This window comes from Podarcis tiliguerta (genome assembly GCF_965153285.1).
Source record: "Podarcis tiliguerta genome assembly, chromosome: 8".
Classification (NCBI taxonomy): Eukaryota; Metazoa; Chordata; class Lepidosauria; order Squamata; family Lacertidae; genus Podarcis; species Podarcis tiliguerta.
Genome location: NC_139541.1, coordinates 38,328,142 through 38,347,540, shown reverse-complemented (window position 1 = coordinate 38,347,540; position 19,399 = coordinate 38,328,142). Strand labels below are relative to the sequence as shown.

The window sequence follows — 19,399 nt, the reverse complement described above, 5'->3', positions numbered from 1 at the left end:
GGATGGATGTGTGATAAAAATGGGAAAGAGGGGAGGCTCTGGTTTCAGGCAAAGGACCTAACCCTCCTCGGAGACAGAGACCCCTATCCTGAGCGTTCAGAGGTGGCTGGTGCCCATTGGAGCTGGCAAGGCGGAAGGCAAGGAGCCCAAACAGCAAGAGGCTCCAGAACCAGTGACAGGCAACTCACCCTAATTTTGCCCCCATCCTCCTCCTCCTCCTCCTTCTCCCTGCTAAGTTCTGCAAGCGCAGCTCTTGATATTCAAGAGGGGGATGAAACTGGTAGGCGGTGCCACCCCCTGGATTGGATAAGTAAGAAGGCAGGCAGGTGGGAGCTGGCTAAGGGCAGGTTGGTGGGACAGCGCCCCAATCTTTCCACTGTGAGGACTGAGCAGTCCCCCCACTCCACCCGCGACTGAGAAGAGAGCCGGCGCTGAAGCAGTTAATCCCTGCGCTGTTGCTGTCGTCGAGTCTGGCTCTCGGAGCTCCGCAGCAGAGAGCGGGCGCAGGCAGGCAGAGCGCGGATCTTGGCGCTGGCAGAAGAGGCGTAGCAGCGAGCGAGCGCTGCTGGCAGGCGGACAGAGGGACGCGCGCTGTGGCTAAAGCCGGTGAGTGGGGGAGCCAAGGCGCCAGGCGGCGGGTGGGCTTCCCCGGGGTGGGCAGCGGGCCAGCGCCAGGGAGGTCAGCGCCTTTGCCGGCAACTTTGGCAGGACGAGCTCCGGACGCGGCGGGGCAGCAGACGCTGCCAGCCAGCCTCCCCACCGCCGAGCTCCAGATCTGCGCGGGGTAAGGGAGGCTCTCTAGCTACTCCGGAAGGAGACACGTGAATGCTAAACGTGTGGATGCGTGAACCGAAATTCCAGAGACGCAGCGTTGAACATGAGCACAGTGGCATTACACCCATGCCTGCCTTTTTCTCTTTTTGGTACGTGGGAAGAGCCCGCAAACTTTGTGCAGGTGTGTTTGTGGCAGCATGGGCGTCATCTCTGTGCCTGAGCAGTGTTAGCCTGACAGAAGTGTGCATGCAGGAAATTGTTTGTGTGTGTGTGTGCATTTGGGGTGCATGCAGCAGTGTGTGTGTGTAAATGCACACCTGGAGGATACTCCCTGCACTACTTTTTTAGACAGCAATGTTTATGTGTCAGCAAAACTGTATTTGCACCATAATGCGTGAATGACAGAGTGTTGGTAAGAAGATACCTACACTGGCTTCCTGATAGGCTTAGAAGGAGCAAAAGGAAGCACACCAGTGTTTGCACATCAAGGTGTTCATTCTTGGATGTGTGTGAATAAAACCTCTGAGGAAAATAACATGCAACATCCAGGAAATGGGTGCATATGCAAGGAAATACACACTTCTGCATGAACATTTATTTACTATTTGGGTGGCAAGGAGGGTAATTCATAGCCTGATTGTTGCTGTATTATACATGTTAAGTAACTTTGATTTTATGCTTATATCTCACAAAACATGCATTTCTCTTTCTGGACAAGAACAAAAATAGCTAACAAGCTTATTAACTGCCCATGCATGTGGGAATGTTTACGGAAGTGTGCATCTATAATCGACGGCGTTTACACTGAGGAGTGTGCTTGTGAAGCATGCACACACATGAGTGTGCCCCCACATGCTTCTGAGCATCTCTATGCACTGGCAAATGTGGGTTGTATGTTTGGCGGGGCGGGGGGGGGGGAGACAAACATGCATCAAAAAGTCTCCTCGCCAATCCCAGGCACTGACAAGCCGAGGCACCAGCTGTGTACAATTAAGTAAGTCCTTGGCCACAGGAACGCCCCCAACTTCCTCCCCTTTGGGGGGACCCCCTGCTGCGCTTTCCACTTGCCATGGTGTGTGTGTGTGTGTGTGTGTGTGTGCGTGTGTGTGTGCAGGGTCAAGAATTTGGAACTTCCCAGAGCCCAGGAATTAGTTGCCAGAGAAAGTGCTGAGCTCTGCTCTGACAGAATGGGCAGAAAGAAAAGCCACAAGGATGCCCATTTTACTCCCATGACACCCAATACTATTTTCTATAGGAAGTCGCTGGTGTGCCAAATACCACAATGACAGTCCACTGCACTGCCGGTTCTGGTTTGGGGCCTCGGCAGCAAGCTTGCAAAGGGCTTCCCGGGTTAGAGAGAATCTCCAGGAGCCGTTCAACCCCAAATACCAGATGGACTCTGAAGAAAACAGGCTTCTCTTCTGTCTTCTCCAGTTTATGGGGAAAGCCTCTAAAGATGTCGCCCTGTTCATCCTGCTGCTCCACCAACCTCCAGTGAAGGGGAGAGAGAGAGAGAGGGAGCTCTCAATTGACATGACCTAGAGTTCCAAAATGTCTGTGAGCAACTGGATGGCGATGGCTCAGGCAGAGACACCTGACACAGCTAACTGCCAGCATGCATAGTGAAGGGTTGGAATCTAGGTGCACCATTGCAGTGATAGGTGCTCACGACTTTCTGTTCTTAATTAAAGTGTGCATACGTGACAAACAGTTTGTGCAAATATGTCTCATGGAGACGTGAGACCTTGGCTACCTGTTGCTGGGGAACAACAGAGAGTCCTGCTACATCAGACCAAAGGATTTGGTTACAGCCAAGGTCTATCAGGTCACATGAGCAAAATACAAGCTGGTGCCCATCCAACCCCATTGGATGGAAGGGATGGTAGGGAAAGCACCTGCAGAGATCAAGTTGGTGGTGGTTGGTGTAACTCCCCTTATAACACAGAGAGAGAAACAGATCAAATTTCCAATCGCAATTCTTAACAGATATCCAATGTTTTGTTTAGCATCTATCTTGAATTCCATCCAAATCAATCTACCACACCTTGCAACTTCCTTTGGCCATTATATCCAGCATAAGAACTCTGCTGAATTGGGCCAAAGACTCATTTAGTCCAACATCCTGTTCTCACATCATCCAACCAAATACCTCTGGGAACCCAGCAATTCACAAGTGCAAGGAGCAATCTGAATCCAATAATCTGTTTAGAAAAATAGTGCATAATATCAATCCAAATGGTTTAGGATCTTGGTGCAGTAAAGGAAAACTATTTCTTGAAAATACTCCTTGTTATTATTTACTTATTTCTTTCCCATTTTTCATTTAGGGGAAGTGAATCTGACACATTTAACTAAGGACCATATCCTAATTTGCCATTCGATAATTACCAGTGCTGAGCTACCTAAATTCTTGATACCAGTAATAAGAAATATTTTAATTTGATATCCCAATCTGATCCTATTCCTTCCAGATACCCTAATAAAAAAGTTATAGCAAAGAGTCTTGTGGTACATTAAAGACTAACAAATCTACTATAATATAAACTTTTGTGCTCTACAATCTACCATAAGATGATTGTATGTTGAAGTGGACTGTAGCCCATGAAAGCTTATGCCATAATAAATTCGTGAGTCTTTAAGGTGTGATAAAACACCTGGTTGCTTTTGCTGCAAAAAACTAACATGACTATCTTTCTGGAGAGGAATTATAGGATCTACTGAGATTCCCAAACCTGTTACTTCTTTGATTTTTTTCTCCTTTGTTTTTGTGTTCATAACTCCCGTATAAATGGACAATTCCACTAGGTAGATGGCGTAGCAGCTTTTTTGACAATTACCATAGCGGCACTCCAAAGACAAATGAGAAGATACATGTTTCAGGCCTCTGTGGAGTCATAGACCATTTGGCAAATATTTCATAATAATTGTCAGTGAAGCTAATGTTTGGTATGACTGGTCTGACATGGATCAGAGCTCCACTGCATCCTCACATTTTGAAAAGGTTGCAAGAGAGACTCTGCTCTTGCTGCTCAGTTGTGATGATTCAGAATGCTCACGTAAATTGACTTCACCATCTCCGACACAATCTCAGCCCTTAGTCATGATGCTTATGCGGAGCATCCAAATTCAAGGGCAGTCTACCTTTGGATACAAGTTGTTGGAGAACAACAGCTAGGGACCACCATGCCTCCATGCCCTGTGTGCTTCCTCAAAGCATCATGCTGCCATCCCCAACCCGCATGAAAACATGATTCTGGCGTAGATGGTCTAATCCAGCACAGCTCTTCTTACATTATTAGATATCTCCTGATTTCTGAATGTTTGGGATGTGGCTTGTCAATTTACCTACCCTGTGTTTTTTATGTATCCCTTAGGCAGCTGCTTGAGTGACCTTGTCAGCACATTTCCCATGGCAGGGTAACCCGTTCTGCCAGTTTGTGAGCATCACACAAAGACCCGGGTGCTGCTGTGGATTGCGGTTTCCACTCGTGTCTAGAGATCCAGCCTTGAGTCAGATACAAGAAGACGTCAGGGTATCCTCTGGTAGATCTGCCTTGTGAAATACGTGCACTGTCTCCTGTTGTGTCAACCCAAGATCGAGAAATCCAGGGGACTGCCAGGTTATTTCTGCTCTTGGTGACTTGGAAAAAGAGCCTCGTCTCTCTCTCTCCCCTGACACACCTGTCCTCCTCCCCAACCTGCCCTGTTATTCTCTGAAGTCCCGAATACCAGCAGAGGCCAGAAGACAGGGCCACCTCCTCCCCCAATCTCTCCAGGGAGGGCGCCTGGGCACATACGCACCCAGGCTAGATCTGTGCCAGCAACAAGGGAAGCTGAGTGGGATCTGGCATCCGGGTGAGAGGAAGAAGAAGGAGGCAGCAAAACACAACTTGTTAATTTGTAGGGAGAAGACAAACTCTTTTAATTAGCTCTGCTTGGCAGCAGCCAAGCAAACAAGAGGCAGTGCCTCCTTCAGGCTATGTTCCTCAAGCTTCTGGGATTGCATTGACCACATAGACTGCAGACAAAACTCAGCAGTCCCTTGCTAAGTGGCGACGCCTCAGGGCTGAAGGTGAGCCAGGCTCCTTGGCTGTGGCGTAAGCCGCCCTGCAGCTAACCCATCATCACCGGACCCCAGACCTGGCTGTGGATGTTCCTGGGCACCCAAGCCCTTGAGCCACTCTTCTCTGCTGCCTCTGCTGCCTGCAGCTGTTGCTGAGCGAGGGCCCTCCTCCCTGAGCAGGATGAACGACTTACTGGACCCAACCTCCCAGGCCAACCTGGGCGTTGTCTCTGCCACCTGCGTCTCCAAGGTGGAGCTGCGGGTCAGCTGCAAACACCTGCTTGACCGCGACACGCTCAACAAGTCGGATCCCTGCGTGGTGCTCCTCATGCAGTCCCAAGGGCAGTGGATGGAGGTAGGCAATAGGCTCATGGGGAACGGAAGGTCAGAATGGGGAGGGAGGCAAAGCGGGCTGGTGAGAGATGGGAGGATGGTGTTGCTAAGCAACCAGGTTGGTTTCACCTGCGGTCCTGCAACCATCTTCAGCAGGCACAGAGCAGAGTGAACCAACTGCTGGTGCTGGAAGCACAAGGTGCCACTGCTGCAGGGGCCCTCCCCTTTCTCTCACCTCTTCTTCTAGGCATTATTTGAGGTATATCGGGCCCTATGCTATAGCTCATCATCTTTTAGCTCATCCTGGTCATGAAACTGACTCAGGGCACCCTCCTCCAATTTCCACCCATATAGAAGTGCAAGGGTGTATTTCTGAGAAGCGTTTTTGATGGTGGTTCTGCTTTTATGGACCTGTAAAAGTCTGAGTATAAGCCTTTTCTAGACGGACTGGCTTTTGTGGACCAGGGTTGAGCTAGTGGAAGGGCAGGGCTTTCAAAATAATGATTTCAACTGTTGAACAGGATCTCACTGAGCTTCTAGGAAGGAGAGACCTGAATGGGGTTTTGAAAGAACGAGTGAATGAATGATGGATGCAAACCTTTGCAATCCTCATTGCCTGGATGGCTTCACTTGGACAAGGCTCATGGGGAGAAGATGGAAATTGGAAACTGGCCTACCCCGTTGAACTATAGAGCAGAAAGATGGGTTCACTGTTTACTTCCAAAATGGCAGCTCCCAGGGTGTGGTGCTTGCCATGCAGTCGTGTTTCAACCACCACATAGGCTTGTAATGGTTGAATTCCTGTCCACTGATGGGAACAATTGTAGGCTACTTTGTAGGAGTGTGGTTTTGTGTGGGGGAGGTTCAGAGGGCCACAAAGGGCTGGCTTTGGGGAAGAGGGGAGGTGGGACATAGCCCCACTTCCAATAGCTTTGCATTAATTGCCCAGGTGTCTTGGTTTTACAAGGCCCAGCACAATTGATTTGGCGGAGATTCATCAGACAAATTTTATCATGTTCGAACTCAGATTGCCTGATTTGCGCTCAAGAAGGACTATTTCCCCCTCCCCATACACTATAAAGTTCAACTGATTAGTAACTTAGGGCTGTCACTTGATTAAAGAAATCTTACTCAGTTAATCCTATGAGATTTAGTTAATTAATCTAGCAATTAAAACTGCATATATTTTCATGTGGGTAAAACCATATTCCTGAAGCAAAATGAAGACGTTTTTAGAGGAAGGATGCCTGTTATATTTGCAATGTTTTTCCCCTTCTCCATGAGAGAGTAAAGGCAGGGCCTCTTTTAAGAGGGTACCTGTCATCTGCAGTTTTTACAATTTTGTGTGTGTGTGTGTCCGTCCGTGTAATTTTAAAGCAGGAGCCTGGTTAACTGGGGGACACTTTTTAGTAATTTTTAAAAAAATAATAATAATGAAGCTAACTGAAAGGTTAAAGATTGTAATAATAATAATAATAATAATAATAATAATAATAATAATAATAATTTATTTATATCCCGCCCTCACCAGCCAAAGTCGAGCTCAGAGCAGCTAACAACAGTAAAAATAGCACAGCTTACGTAAAATCACAATCAATTAATTGAAATACATTCTAAAATCAATTCTACAATCAATTCAGAATCAAATTAATGGCAACCATTGGGCTAGAGTTCTTTGAAGATTACAGAAGGAGGGGGTCAGACTGTGCCTTGGCCAAAGGCCTGGTGGAACAGCTCTGTCTTGCAGGCCCTGCGAAAAGATGTCAAGTCCTGCAGGGCCCTAGTCTCTTGTGACAGAGCGTTCCACCAGATCGGGGCCACAGCCGAAAAAGCCCTGGCTCTGGTTGAGGCCAGCCTAACCTCCCTGTGGCCCGGGATCTCTAAGATGTTTTTATTTGAAGACTGTAAGGTCCTCCGTGGGACATACCAGGAGAGGCGGTCCCGTAGGTACGAGGGTCCTAGGCCGTATAGGGCTTTGAAGGTTAAAACCAGCACCTCAAACCTGATTCTGTACTCCACTGGGAGCCAGTGCAGCTGGTATAGCACTGGGTGAATGTGATCCCGTGGCAAGGGATGTTGCTGTATAAGGGACATTTTGTCTTCCTTCATAAATGCAGCTTGGCTCACTCTGGAGCTCTGAGCTTGGCTGGCTCCAGTCTGTTTTGCGTTGGCTCTTACCTTGCTATGGTGGACTGGACTGCATACACCTAATGTGCAAAACCTCTCTCTGGTCCTGGGCACACCCCATTTCAGGCCACACCCTCTTTCTCCAGGCCACACCCATCACTGACCCTATTTTGGTCATAGAGATCTTTTTCTCTCTGGTTATGGAGTGTTCCCATAAACGCTGATAACAACTCTTGTTTACCAGGATGGAGGACCGAGAAGGATGTGTGAGGATGTAGAAACGAGCCTCCTGTACAAAAGTAAAATCTGCATTTGTTGCTCTGCCTACTTTTGCCTGTGGCCCCACTCACCGCTGGCATGCGGCCCTTGCTAGGTCACCCAGAAGGGAATGTGGCTCTCAGGTTGAAAAGGGCTCCTCACCCATTGCATAGACAGGTTGTGCGCTAGGGGAGTCAATTTGAGGATGGTTCTACCTTGCCGTGGTGGTGCTTGAATCTCGAACAGCTCCAGTATGTCTTTTTACCCCTTCCCATTCTCTGGCAACTCCCAGCTTAGAAGGGAATCTATTGGGAGATGCAGCAATGCAATGGAAGGGTCTTTCTGGAGATGCTACTCTCAAGCACATCTTTGGTGAGCATTAATGCATCTCTGTCAATCTACTGAGTGCTTTGTAAGAGTTAAATACAAATGGATCCCTACTGAAAGCACTTAACTGATGCTGAAGGCAGGAGCACTTCTGGAGTAGTGTGTGCCAGGCATTCTTACCCTTAGCTTCAACTGATGCTGGTTCCTGCTGGCTATGAACTGTCAAACTGGGAAGATGATACCAGGTCCCCTGCCAGCCTCAGTGGCTAATTTCTAAGATCAAGGCACTGGGGAGGCCCAAGTTTGCCCTGGACAGCATCCCTGGCCTTTGCTTTCCAATAGGAGATGACGGGCTGTGGCCACTCAGTAAGCAAAATGCATTTGCATCACAAACTCACCTTCTCATCTGCTTAATTATTTACAGGTTAAATGTGTCTGGTAATAAACCAGAGATAAAAAAGCAAACAGTTAAAAAGAGAGAGGAGATACCAATAAATGCTATTAAAATCTGGAACGTTTTCTATGCAAAGCTTGAAGAATGCACATTCATAGTGCTTTGATAAATGGGGATAGAAGAATCTGCATTTCTAATTAGTGGTTAGTGATAATAGTGACCTTAATTATTTCTTCAGCTGTTCACAATAATTTAAAATAATAATGATAAATAATCTTATAAATGAATAGAACTCTGTCCCCACAGAGGGGTGCATGGCCTCTATGCTATGGATTTTTAAACTGATTTAGAAACCATGCCTTTTTTCTGCTTCCTTTTCATAAAGGCTTTCTTTGCAGCGCTGTTACAAAATTATAGCTCTGCTTAGCTGTTTTTGTTAGTCTTTGTAACTGTTTTAAGTTGGTCTTTTATAATAATTGTCAGTGCTGTTGCCGTTGATTATTATTTTTTAAAAGATAGTATTTATTTATTTATTTATTCATTCTGATAACGTGAGCCACCTTGGGACAGCAATGCCCCCAAATGCAGCACGTAAATAATTTAATTAATAAACAGTGTTATTGTTGGCATCTGTCCGTCTTGGGAGACAATAAAGAAGTGCACCTTTGGTGGTGAAGTCAAACTGCTGGAGAGTTACAGCACCTGCTGTGGCTGTAGAGACTGATACGGGAAAGACATGTTTTGTTGCAGCTGGGACCAATGAAGGCGTCTGGTTGTGCTGCTGCAGATGCACCAAGGCGTCTCTTCTGTCTGTGTTCATCTCAGTAGGCATTCCTTTTCTGGTCACTGCTATGGCTGCACAACGTAGTGGGTAAGGTTCATTACAACTCCTAGAAGAGATGCAGCCCCTCCTTGCCCACAGGACCGCAACTGCATGAGACCTGGTGTGGGGAGCCTTGGGAAAGCTAGATGTTGCTGAACTATAAATCCCCTGAGCCCCAGCAAACATGGCCAATGGCCAGGGACAATGGGAGCCGTTGATCAGCAAAATCTGCAGGGCAAAAAGTTCCCCAGACCTGCATTAGATGGACAAGCTGCTCCCTGATCCCAGAAACGTGGAAGGTTGGTGGAGATTATTCAGTGAGGCAATGCCCTCTTGATGTGCTCTGAGGCACCCTTCTCCGTTATCAAGTCACATACCTCAGGAGTAAACCCTGACATTGAACAAGGAGATGTTCTGGGGCTAAACCATGATTATTTGTGGCTTCAATTCCAGGTCAGCTCTGAGGCATTTTCCTGCTTGAGCTAAGGGCAAAGTGGTCTGTACCCCCCACCACTCCCAAGCTGCATACCAAGTAGATAAACCAATTGAATTGGCAGTTGAATCTTATTCCAATACTGCACCTGAGGGCAGCAGGCAGGTTTAAGACTCCTGCAGACGATCTGCTTCCTCAGCATTCATCCTGATTTGCCAGCACAAAGCTTATGTGGAGGTTAGACTGTGTCCAGTCTTTGCTGAAATGGCTTGTGGAGAGGTTATACAACCATAAGCATTCACTCTGATTTGCCCTGCATAGTGTTTACATGTCTTCCTGCGGATCATTCATTCACCATCCCACACTTCTCAGTGTATTTCCCTGCCCTTTTCTTAACCACAAAAAAGCCAGTGTCTTTTCAAAAGGCGGATTTGTTTCACCGGGGCAACAGAGCACTTTAATCTGCTTTAAATTCACAAGCCTACAGTTTCAGCATGTGCTTGAATTCCTCCTGCAAAATGCTGGCAGCCTGGAAGTGGACTTAGGGTGCAGAGGGCAGGCTGCGTGGCACCCACAGCTTTATCCTCCAACACCTTCCCTGAGCTGCCTGCCCTGCTCCATCAGCCGCCTGAGGCAGCTACCTCACTCTGCATAATCCTGATTAATCTGCGTAAAGGGATACATTTGCAGGTGACTTTTTGCAGGATAAAAGGGTTTGATCCTGTGATTATTCTCTGTTGGAGTGTCCTGGGGAATGAGGTTTGTTTGGTTTGCCCTGCTGCCGACCCCCAGGAGGGGGGCTTCTGAGGAGTCACGGCAGTCAACTCCTGGGTCACGACACCTGCAGACAACTCTCTGCTCACTCCCTCACCTGGGCCTGTTGCCAACCACTTGCTGCCTACAATCTTCCTTTCCTTCCTTTGTGCACTTGCAAAGGAGAGGGAGAACGCCTGGCTTTCTCATTGCTCCCGGCTCTCAGGCTGATTCCCTCTCCTCACTTCCCGGCTCTTTTGTAACAGTTTCAGGGTTAATTGCCTGTAGCTTCAGATGCTCCTTAGATGTTGGCACTGAAGGTTTTCATCCTCTGCATGAATCGCTGAGCAGGCAGTGGCAATAGAGGCCAGGCAGGTGGGCTAGAAGAGTTGGACAGCCAGTCCCTTGAAACGTCCAAGGCCCTTTTCTCCATCAGGGACTTCTGGGGTTGGAGAAGACGCTTTGGCTACCCATTCCAGAGGATGTGGGCTGATGTGCTCGGGCTGATGGACCTTCTGGCTCAGCTTGCAGAGGGAATGACAAGAGCCACCAGGCACCCCAGGGCATGAGAGCAGGTTGCTGGCACAGGGCATAAGACAAGCCTGGCTCCTGGGTAAAGCCAAAGGAGGCCCATCTAGTCCAGCATCCTGTTCTCACTGCAGGGCCAGATCTACTGTGAAACGAATGAAGTTTAAGCTTCAGAGCCCTTAATCCCGGAGGGGCCCCAGACGCTGAAAAATGTGGTGTCTAGTTAAGTCACACAACTCAAAACAACATCTTGAGGACACAAAGCTGGGAGAAGCTAAAGGGTCATTTCCAGAGGGGTAGCAGCTATGGTAAGTCAGTTGCAATGAAGTGTCTTGTGGCACCTTGAAGAGGATGTGTTTTTATGACTGCATAGACATTAAGGTAAAAGGTAAAGGTACCCCTGCCCGTACGGGCCAGACTCTAGGGTTGTGCGCCCATCTCACTCAAAGAGGCTGGGGGCCAGCGCTGTCCAGAGCCGCACACGGAAACGCCGTTTACCTTCCCGCTAGTAAGCGGTCCCTATTTATCTACTTGCACCCGGGAGTGCTTTCGAACTGCTAGGTTGGCAGGCGCTGGGACCAAACAACGGGAGCGCACCCCGCCGCGGGGATTCGAACCGCCGACCTTTCGATCGGCAAGCCCTAGGCGCTGAGGCTTTTACCCACAGCGCCACCCGTGTCCCATTGCATAGACATTAATGGACTGCATAATCAGATGCAGGAAGTGTAGCCCTTCAGTGCTACCCTATTCTTTTGGGTCTGAATGGAGGCCATGCCTTCCTTTCCCACTAGAGATGTTAATTCACTCAGCATTGCCAAGTGGATTGTTTTATCGCCTGTCTCTGCTGTTGTAAAACATCACTCTGCTCATCTCACATTCATTCTGGCTCTAATTGAATTGTCACTATGTGCACCTTTTGAATTTCATTTTCATTTGGCACCACGAGCCTTTGCCCCCCTTACAAACTAAGTGCTCGCTTGTGCACTCTCTCTCTCTCTTTCTTTATGTCTGCAACTGAGAATTATGCTTCATGGTTCTAATGAAGTGGACCCAGTAAAATCCATAATAAAATTTGCTGTTCATCTTCAAGGTGCCATAAAACCTTTTGGGAGTTTCCCCCTCCCAAAGGGCATGCTTACTATATTTGCAGTGGTTAGTAAGGATCCAGCTGAGGTTTGGGACTTGAGAGCTCCTGGAATTCTTTGAACTTTCATGTCCTTCTTGCCTCTCCAAAAGGGGTTTCTTGTCTGCTACTAATTTGTGTAGTACCCAGCTCACGTCCTGCAACTTCCATTGCATCATGAACATGGAAAGGGGGAAATGTTTGGGGGATTCAACCCTATTAAAATCTATTCAGTTGCTCACAGCTGCTACATCAGCCCCAAAGGATCGATTTTCATCCGGTGTGTGGTAAAGAGTTCTGTGATACCCCAAAGCTTGCGCAAGAGAAATCTTTCCAATCCTGTGCATGCTTTTGTCCATGTGCACATGTGTCCATGCATGCCAGTACTGCATAGAGCTTCCTTCCTTAGGGTGTCTCATTATCATAAAAGGTTGAGGTGTCAGGTGCAGTAATAACTAGGCTAGCTCTGGGTGCTCTAATGTGCCTTGATTTGCAGCGGAGGGTTACCCTGCAAGGTTGGCCCAGCCCTGCAAGCCCAATTGACTCAAGATGGGATGGTGGGGAAGAGCCAAAGATGCTGGTGTAAATCAATTCTGTGGGAATGTGATTTCCCCCCCATTGGGAAGTGGGCAGTGGGCTACTCGAGAGAGGAAGGGAGCTTGCTGGATGACAAAGGAGGCCTCCTGCCAACCTTGGGAGCAAGCAGGCCAAGCCCTCATGTGTTGCAGAGCGATAGCATTCTTGCCACTAATTCTCTCTTCCCTTGCAATTTGCATGATGAATGAGGGCTGTTAAAGCTTTCTGGATTGCTCAACTGCAGGGATGCACACACACACAGTCCTCAGCTGTCCCTTTTCCTGTGGGATCAGACTTCACTGCAGTGATAAGCATAGTTGCTCACAGTGCACTCTTCAGTCCTCCTAGCTAGGTCCCAAGCAGATGTCATGCTATCAACAAAGAGAATTTGATCAAGGTTGCCAACTGACCAGGAAAAGAATTGCCCCAGCTGCTCCTGTGCCACTAACGTTGGCTGGATCAGGTGAAGCTTTTATGGCATGGAGGTCAGTGTTGTCTCCTGTTACAATCTGCACAAGAGCACATGAAGCTACCTTTTACCAAGGAAGACGACTGGTCCATCTAACCCAGTATTGTCTACACTGATGTGCAGTGGCTTTCCAGGGTTTCAGGTAGAAATGTCTCCCAGCCCTACCTAGAGATACTGGGAATTGAACCTGGGACCTCCTGCATGCAAGGCGTATGTTCTGCCATTGAGCTACAGTTCCTGCTCTTCAGATTAAGCTGTTTTTAAAGGCACAGGTGCCTTGGTAAAAAAAGTTGGCAACTGCTAAGCTGTGGGTCCCCAGCGCAAGGTCAGGGGAGACATCAGTGGCTGATAGAAAGGAGCAGCAGGAGAAGTGTTTTGGTCAAGGGCAGAAGAATGGAAGGTTGCCAACAAGCTGGGTTTGTTCGACAGTTCTTAAAAATTAGCAAAAATCAGCTGTTCTGCCTCCACTCAATCCCTGCTTGTAGCAGCCGTCAACCAACGTACTTGCCAACTTTTGAAAATTCAAAAGAAGGCAAATTAGCATGCAGTCCTAGACATGCCTACTCAGATGTGTAAGCACTACTGAGTTCAATGAGACTTACTCCCAGGAAATTGTGTATATAGGATTACAGCCTACACACATTTTCCCAGGAGAAATCTGTCATTTTTCTCGTTTCTCCTTTTTCCCCAATCCTAAATTCAGTTATCCACACTTACACATCAGTTTGCAATTCATTAATTTTTCTAAGTCACCCTGAAAATTCTGCAGCCATTGCTCTCAGGCATCCCTTGAAGACCCTTTTATGCCGACAGGCTCTTGTAGCAGTTTAATTATTACTTTTTTGATTATTCAGTCTCTTTGATAATTATCTGTATTTTTTTAAATGTTGATTGCTGTTGTTAGCTTTATATCCTACCTTCTATTCCAAGAGCTCAAGGCGGAACAGTTGCTTCTCCTGCTCTCCATGTTATCCTTACAACAACCTTGTGAGGTAGGTTAGACTGAGAGGCTGACTGGTCCAAGCTCACCCAGTAAGCATAATGGCAGGGATTTGAACCCTGGTCCCCCAGGTCCTAGTCCAATGTTCTAACCACTCACACCATGCTCTTTATGCTTTAGTGTTGTACAGTGCCCAGATATTTTATGATATGATATAGCGGTACAGAAATACGCCATAAATGCTGGAATGGTAACTCCAGGATTGCATGGTCTGAGAGCGCCTTAAAAATGCCACTATTTCGCAGGAAGGGGGGGCGGTTTGTGATGTGCATACTGGAACTTAATGTTTGTGCCATTGAAGCGGATGAAAAGGCTCTGTTGCCCTGGTGCCACAAATCTGCTTTTAAAAAGAACTGACATCTGTGGTTTGGAAGAGCAACTGGGAAATGCATTGAAACACGGGGGATGTGCAAAGAGCTAACGGCAAGACACAGAAGCACCAAACTAGGATGGATGCAGGCCAAGCTAGGATGAAGGCAGGACGAAGGCTCATTGTCATAGAACTTAACTGCAAACAAATAAGAATGAAAGCTCAGTAAAAACCAGCTATGTTCTAAGCTCCACTCAGGCTTTGTGCAAGCAAATCAGGACGAATGCTCCATAAAGGAGGAGGTCATCAGGAAGAACCCTAAGGACCACAGACCCACAGCAGCACTGCAAGACATCCTGAGGTCAGGGCACCAGACAGCTGCCGTGAAGAATAAAACAATCCAGCCCTCCTTGAATAATATAGATCTTAAGATTTGCATTAATACAGATCACACTCCTCATGAAGCCTAATTGTGGGGTTTGTGGTGTGTGTGTCTCTAAACAGCTCAATTTTACAGCAGCACGGCCTACGTTATTATCTCTTTTTTAGTGTGTGTCATTATCCGTCATTTGTAAGTTCTGGGTCATGCGTCACCTTCTTACCAGACTGACAAAGTTGCTGCATGAAAGCTCTGCTATGTTTTTTTTAATGTCTGAGCTACCTAGCAGCTAAGGTTTAGCAGAATCACATTAATTTGTTCTGGTCTTGCATGGATCTCTGCTTCAGCCTCTCTTCGTTCTACAAGGCTTACTTTAAATAAGCTTAGTTTCAGAATAGTTTCCAGAGGGATGCCTAGCCCAAAACTGTGCCAAAAGTGGCGGGGGGGGGGGGGGAAACATAATTCAGTGGTAGAGCATTTGCTTTGCATGCAGATGATCCCCGGTTCAATTCCTGGCATCTCCAGGTAGGGCTGCAAAGGAAACCTGAAATCCTGGAGAGCTGCTTCCAGTTAGTGCAGGCTAGGGGTGAGGAACCTTTTTTAACCCAAGGGCTCCACTCAGTCCTGGGCAATCTTCCAAGGGCCACATGCCAGCAGAAGGTGGAGCCAGAGGCAAGCAAGATTAATGACCAGAGTTCAAGAGCACATTCCATCCAGGCAAAAAAGGGCTGGTGGAGGTATAATTAGGGAGGGTGTATGACATGAGCCAAGTCCCAAGGGCCAGAGAGAGAGGTTGGAGAGCTGCATTTGGCACCCTGACTCACAGGTAGGCAATACTGAGCTAGCTGGACCACTGATCTGACTCAGAGTAAGGCAGCTTCCTATGTTCCTCTGCCCCAGCATGGCAGAAGGCAATAAGCATCCTGGGTAGCCCCAGCCTCAGCAGAGAAGCGGTGCATTGCAGAACGAGAGAAGCCAAAGTGAGCCAAGCCACCAAGAACTGCAGGGGAGCCAAACCTAGAAAAGCATCCTAAAAGCTAGATTTTTATTTTTATTTTTTATTTCAGTTAACCCTTCTCAATCCCAAATATATGACAGGCCATGAGCAAAATGTGGCCCACCCACCTGGTCATTCCTAAAGAAATTTAATTGGCAGCAAGCAACACCTCTCATGACTCTTTCATTTAGTCTAGCAAGCTGAGCTCTGGAAAACGGGCTCTAATTGCCTACCACATTGTGAAAAATCCACAGTGAAGCGGAAACGGAGCCGAACAAAGGCTGAATTAAGGGAGCCGCTTTCAGAGGGAGGGAAACCAGCCTGAAAGTTGTTTAGGAGGAGGAGGAGAGTTGTCCAGTCCTAACTTTCACCATCCCCTTCTCTGGCAGAGGCCCAGTAAGCCAGACTCGGCCTCGATTCTGGGGAAGAGCTACTTTGAAATGTGACGACGAAGAGACAATTATAGCAGAGCCAGAGAGCATGTGACGCTTTTCATCTGAGATCGCAGCTTTGTGTTCTTTCGTATCAATAGATCCAAGGCAGCATATTCTGAAGCCTAATCCAGTAGATAATGAGCCAGCTATGCACACCCACTTCTTTGGGCGGTTGGATCCATATTGTTTGAAATGCACCGTCCATACCCTAATAAACGTGTCTGCCTTTGAGGTGCTACAGGAATCTTGGCTGGTTTCGCTGCAACAGGGCAGCACAGCTGCTGCCTCTCTGCAAAAGGTCTTGTGTCTTGTTCCCAAGGGCATCAGGCTGGCCTCTGCCAGAGAACAAAGCTCTGGGCTAAGTGGATCTTTGGCCCGGCACAGCATGGAAAACGTCCTGAAGATCACCCTGCGAAAGGGACAGGTCTGAGCGGTGCTGAGCATAGTGAAAGTCTCCCTTCCTGGAACAAGCCCGCTTGGCTGTTGCTGAGGCTAATTTATTGTCTGAAGCAGGCAGTGCAAACCCGCTGTTTGCACTTAGATGGCATGGCGAAAATCAATATTGAAATGGGCTCTTGTATTTCTGAGGGAGCCCAGCCGTCTTGGCCCATATTAGCGGCCATGGAAAATCACTTTGGCCAGCATCCCGACGGCGCGCTTTGCCCTGACGTTGATAAAGTTACCATTTTGTGCTTTGTCGTTATTTAAAAATCATTACAGAAGTACAGCAATGTAGCAGCGATTTCTGCCTTCCTCTGGGAGCGTCCGATAGCTGCTCAGGCTTCTGTGGACAAAGGGTTATTGGCAGCTGACACCGAGGCCAACTCCACAGCTCGGCGCCTGTTGCTTGCTGTGCAGCCAGGGCAGCCCTGAGGGCAGGAGAGGAAACAATCATTTACCTGGTTGCTGGTTAGCGTAAGGTGGCCTTTACAGTGTAGATCAGGGATTCTCAGTTTGTGGGACTCCGACCCCAGGGATCTGAGTAACCCTCCCAGGGAGTCCGTGGCACATATCCCTCAACTTTCTTGAGACATCCTGTTTTGGGGGGCTGTGCTCTTGCAGGAGAGCATGGCACCCAAAAGCATGCAAGATCATGGCCAGATACACACTTCGCATGAGATTGCAATGCCCAAAAATGTGTGGTTTGAGGCAACAGGCTCTTGTGCGGATCATGTGACTTGCACAGTAGTGTAGCCTGGAAGACACACATCCCAGTTTTCTGCTGGGGCATGTTGGAGGGTAGGTTGGCACCATTCATATATCAAAAACTACTACAGAGACATCAACATTTTCAAAAGTAAGGCGTCCGTGGCTTAGCTTTTGAAAGACAAGGGTCTGCAGTACTTCACTCATTGGGAACCACTGGGATAGATCACCTATCTTTGTGCAACTGAAAATGGACAGCATCTTTGCAAAGATCTCTTTGTTTCTAGGCTACATGCCAGGGCAACGCCTGCCCCACTGCAGATAAACACATGCTCCAGAATCCTCTAAAGGCAGAACACAATGGGGATAATTTTCCAAAGTCTCATTTCCAGCAACTAGCACACCCTCCTTCAAGCTGGGACCCTCCTGATGTTTTGGCCAGTTGGGGCTGGTGGCTACTGTAGTCCAAAACATCTGGGAGGACCCAAGGTTGAGGGAGGATCAACTTGTTCAAGGGAACTCAACCTCAGCCTCATTTTTTGTTTCTCTCAAAGCCCCCTGCTGTTCAGTACAACTGGACAAGCAGCTTTGAAGCGGCTGTCGCTTAGTGGGAAGAACTGAGCCAACCCATTAAACAGAAAATCCCAGCCAGCAGCTCCAGCTGGAGCATACATGATGGACAGGACTTGGAAGCTGCTCTGTCCACTCTGACATGTCCAGTTTGGCCACTGACTCTTGGCATTAAACCCTCAGAGGACGTCTTGAGGGATGGCGAGCGCTGCTCCAGGATGATCTTAGCCGTACGTTTGGAGAAGATTAGAGCTGACAGTTATTGCATCAAATTAATAAATCCCTTCTCATTAGGGGGGGAGGTTTTTGGTGAAGTTTCCTGAGATGAAGGAGCTTTAGGGGAATCGATTGCCACGGAGCGTGCATCCCTCCGGCTGGCTCATTGAAACTCAAATGAAATCAGGATTTGGGGAAGCAAATGGAAGGGCCCTCCCTGCTGCTGCGTAATCAATATGGAAAGCAGAGAGGCATTGTGCCAGTCTAATCTTGTTCCCTTCCCTGCCAGGATGAGAAAGAAAGTTCCCACTTTCTGGTGGGAAAGCAAGCAAGAGCACTTTCTTCCTTCCCCCAAAGTAAAAGGCTGCTGGTCTGAAAGGCTTTAATTCAGCTTGAGGAATTGGGAACAAAAAAAGAATTCGCTTTTGGACAAACAGCACCAGGAGCGTCTCGTGCACAAGCTCATTGAGCGGAGTGGGAGCTGTTCCATAGGGCCCCAGCACACCTGCACGCCTCCCGTTCACCTGCCTCCTTCTCCAAGGCATGGCCAACTCTGTCATCGGCTCCTGCCGCAACCAACTGACACCATCTCCACTGCCACGGTGTGCCAGAACTGGAGAGCAGAGGCACTGAAAGTGGTGCCTGCAGAAGGAAAGCTGCAGATGGCTCGTACAAGCCAGCCAAGCCACATTCCTGGGGAATGTCAATGCCAATCTGAACTGCTATGAAGCAGTGTCACCCTGGCACCCTCACTGGCACCCCAAGGGATGTTGTCATGTAGTTGCTGGCGCCAGCCCTGATGGAATAGTGGATTCTGATGCCATCATTGTGCTTGCGTGTGTTGGGGCAGGGGCAGTGAAGGGATAGCAAGTGAAAGAAAGCTCAGGCTGCTTGGGATAGATTCATAGGAAGACACCTGATAGTGAGTCAGGCCTTTGGTTTATCTAGCTCAGTATTACCTACTACACTGACTAACATCAGTTCTCTACAATTTCATGAAGGAGTCTCTCCCACCCCTATGTGGAGATGCTGGTGACTGAACCTGGGACAGCCACTGATCCACCACTGCCTAGGGGGAGTTGTTGTTTACAGAGCACTACTCACATACTAGGAACAGAGGACCTGTGATCTACTTTAGAAAGGGGACAGCCCCTTTCTAAAGAGAGAGAAAGGGGACCCTGAGCAAGTAAGCAGAAAGGCTAGGGAAGGGAAGGGCCCCCTTTTTATTTTGCATTCCTGATTATTTGTGCTTATAATGGTATTGGGGTGGTCTCACGAGGTTCTGCTTTCCATACTGTTTGCACCTGCAAAAGTTTTTGGACTGCTTCATTTCCAGTCGGTGCATGTTCCATAACTTTCTGCTGAA

General features: G+C 48.0%; 1 protein-coding gene across 1 annotated transcript in view; it reads left to right on the top strand.

Moving 5' to 3' along the window:
• Positions 1-279: 279 nt before the first annotated feature.
• The window catches only part of CPNE7 (copine 7), a 42,083-nt gene continuing 22,963 nt past the window's right edge, over positions 280-19,399 (top strand). The window contains exons 1-2 of the mRNA XM_083456494.1: positions 280-606; positions 4,149-5,192. Coding sequence (XP_083312620.1) covers positions 5,019-5,192 — 174 coding nt within the window. The 5' untranslated portion in view covers positions 280-606; positions 4,149-5,018. The remainder of the gene's footprint in view (positions 607-4,148; positions 5,193-19,399) is intronic.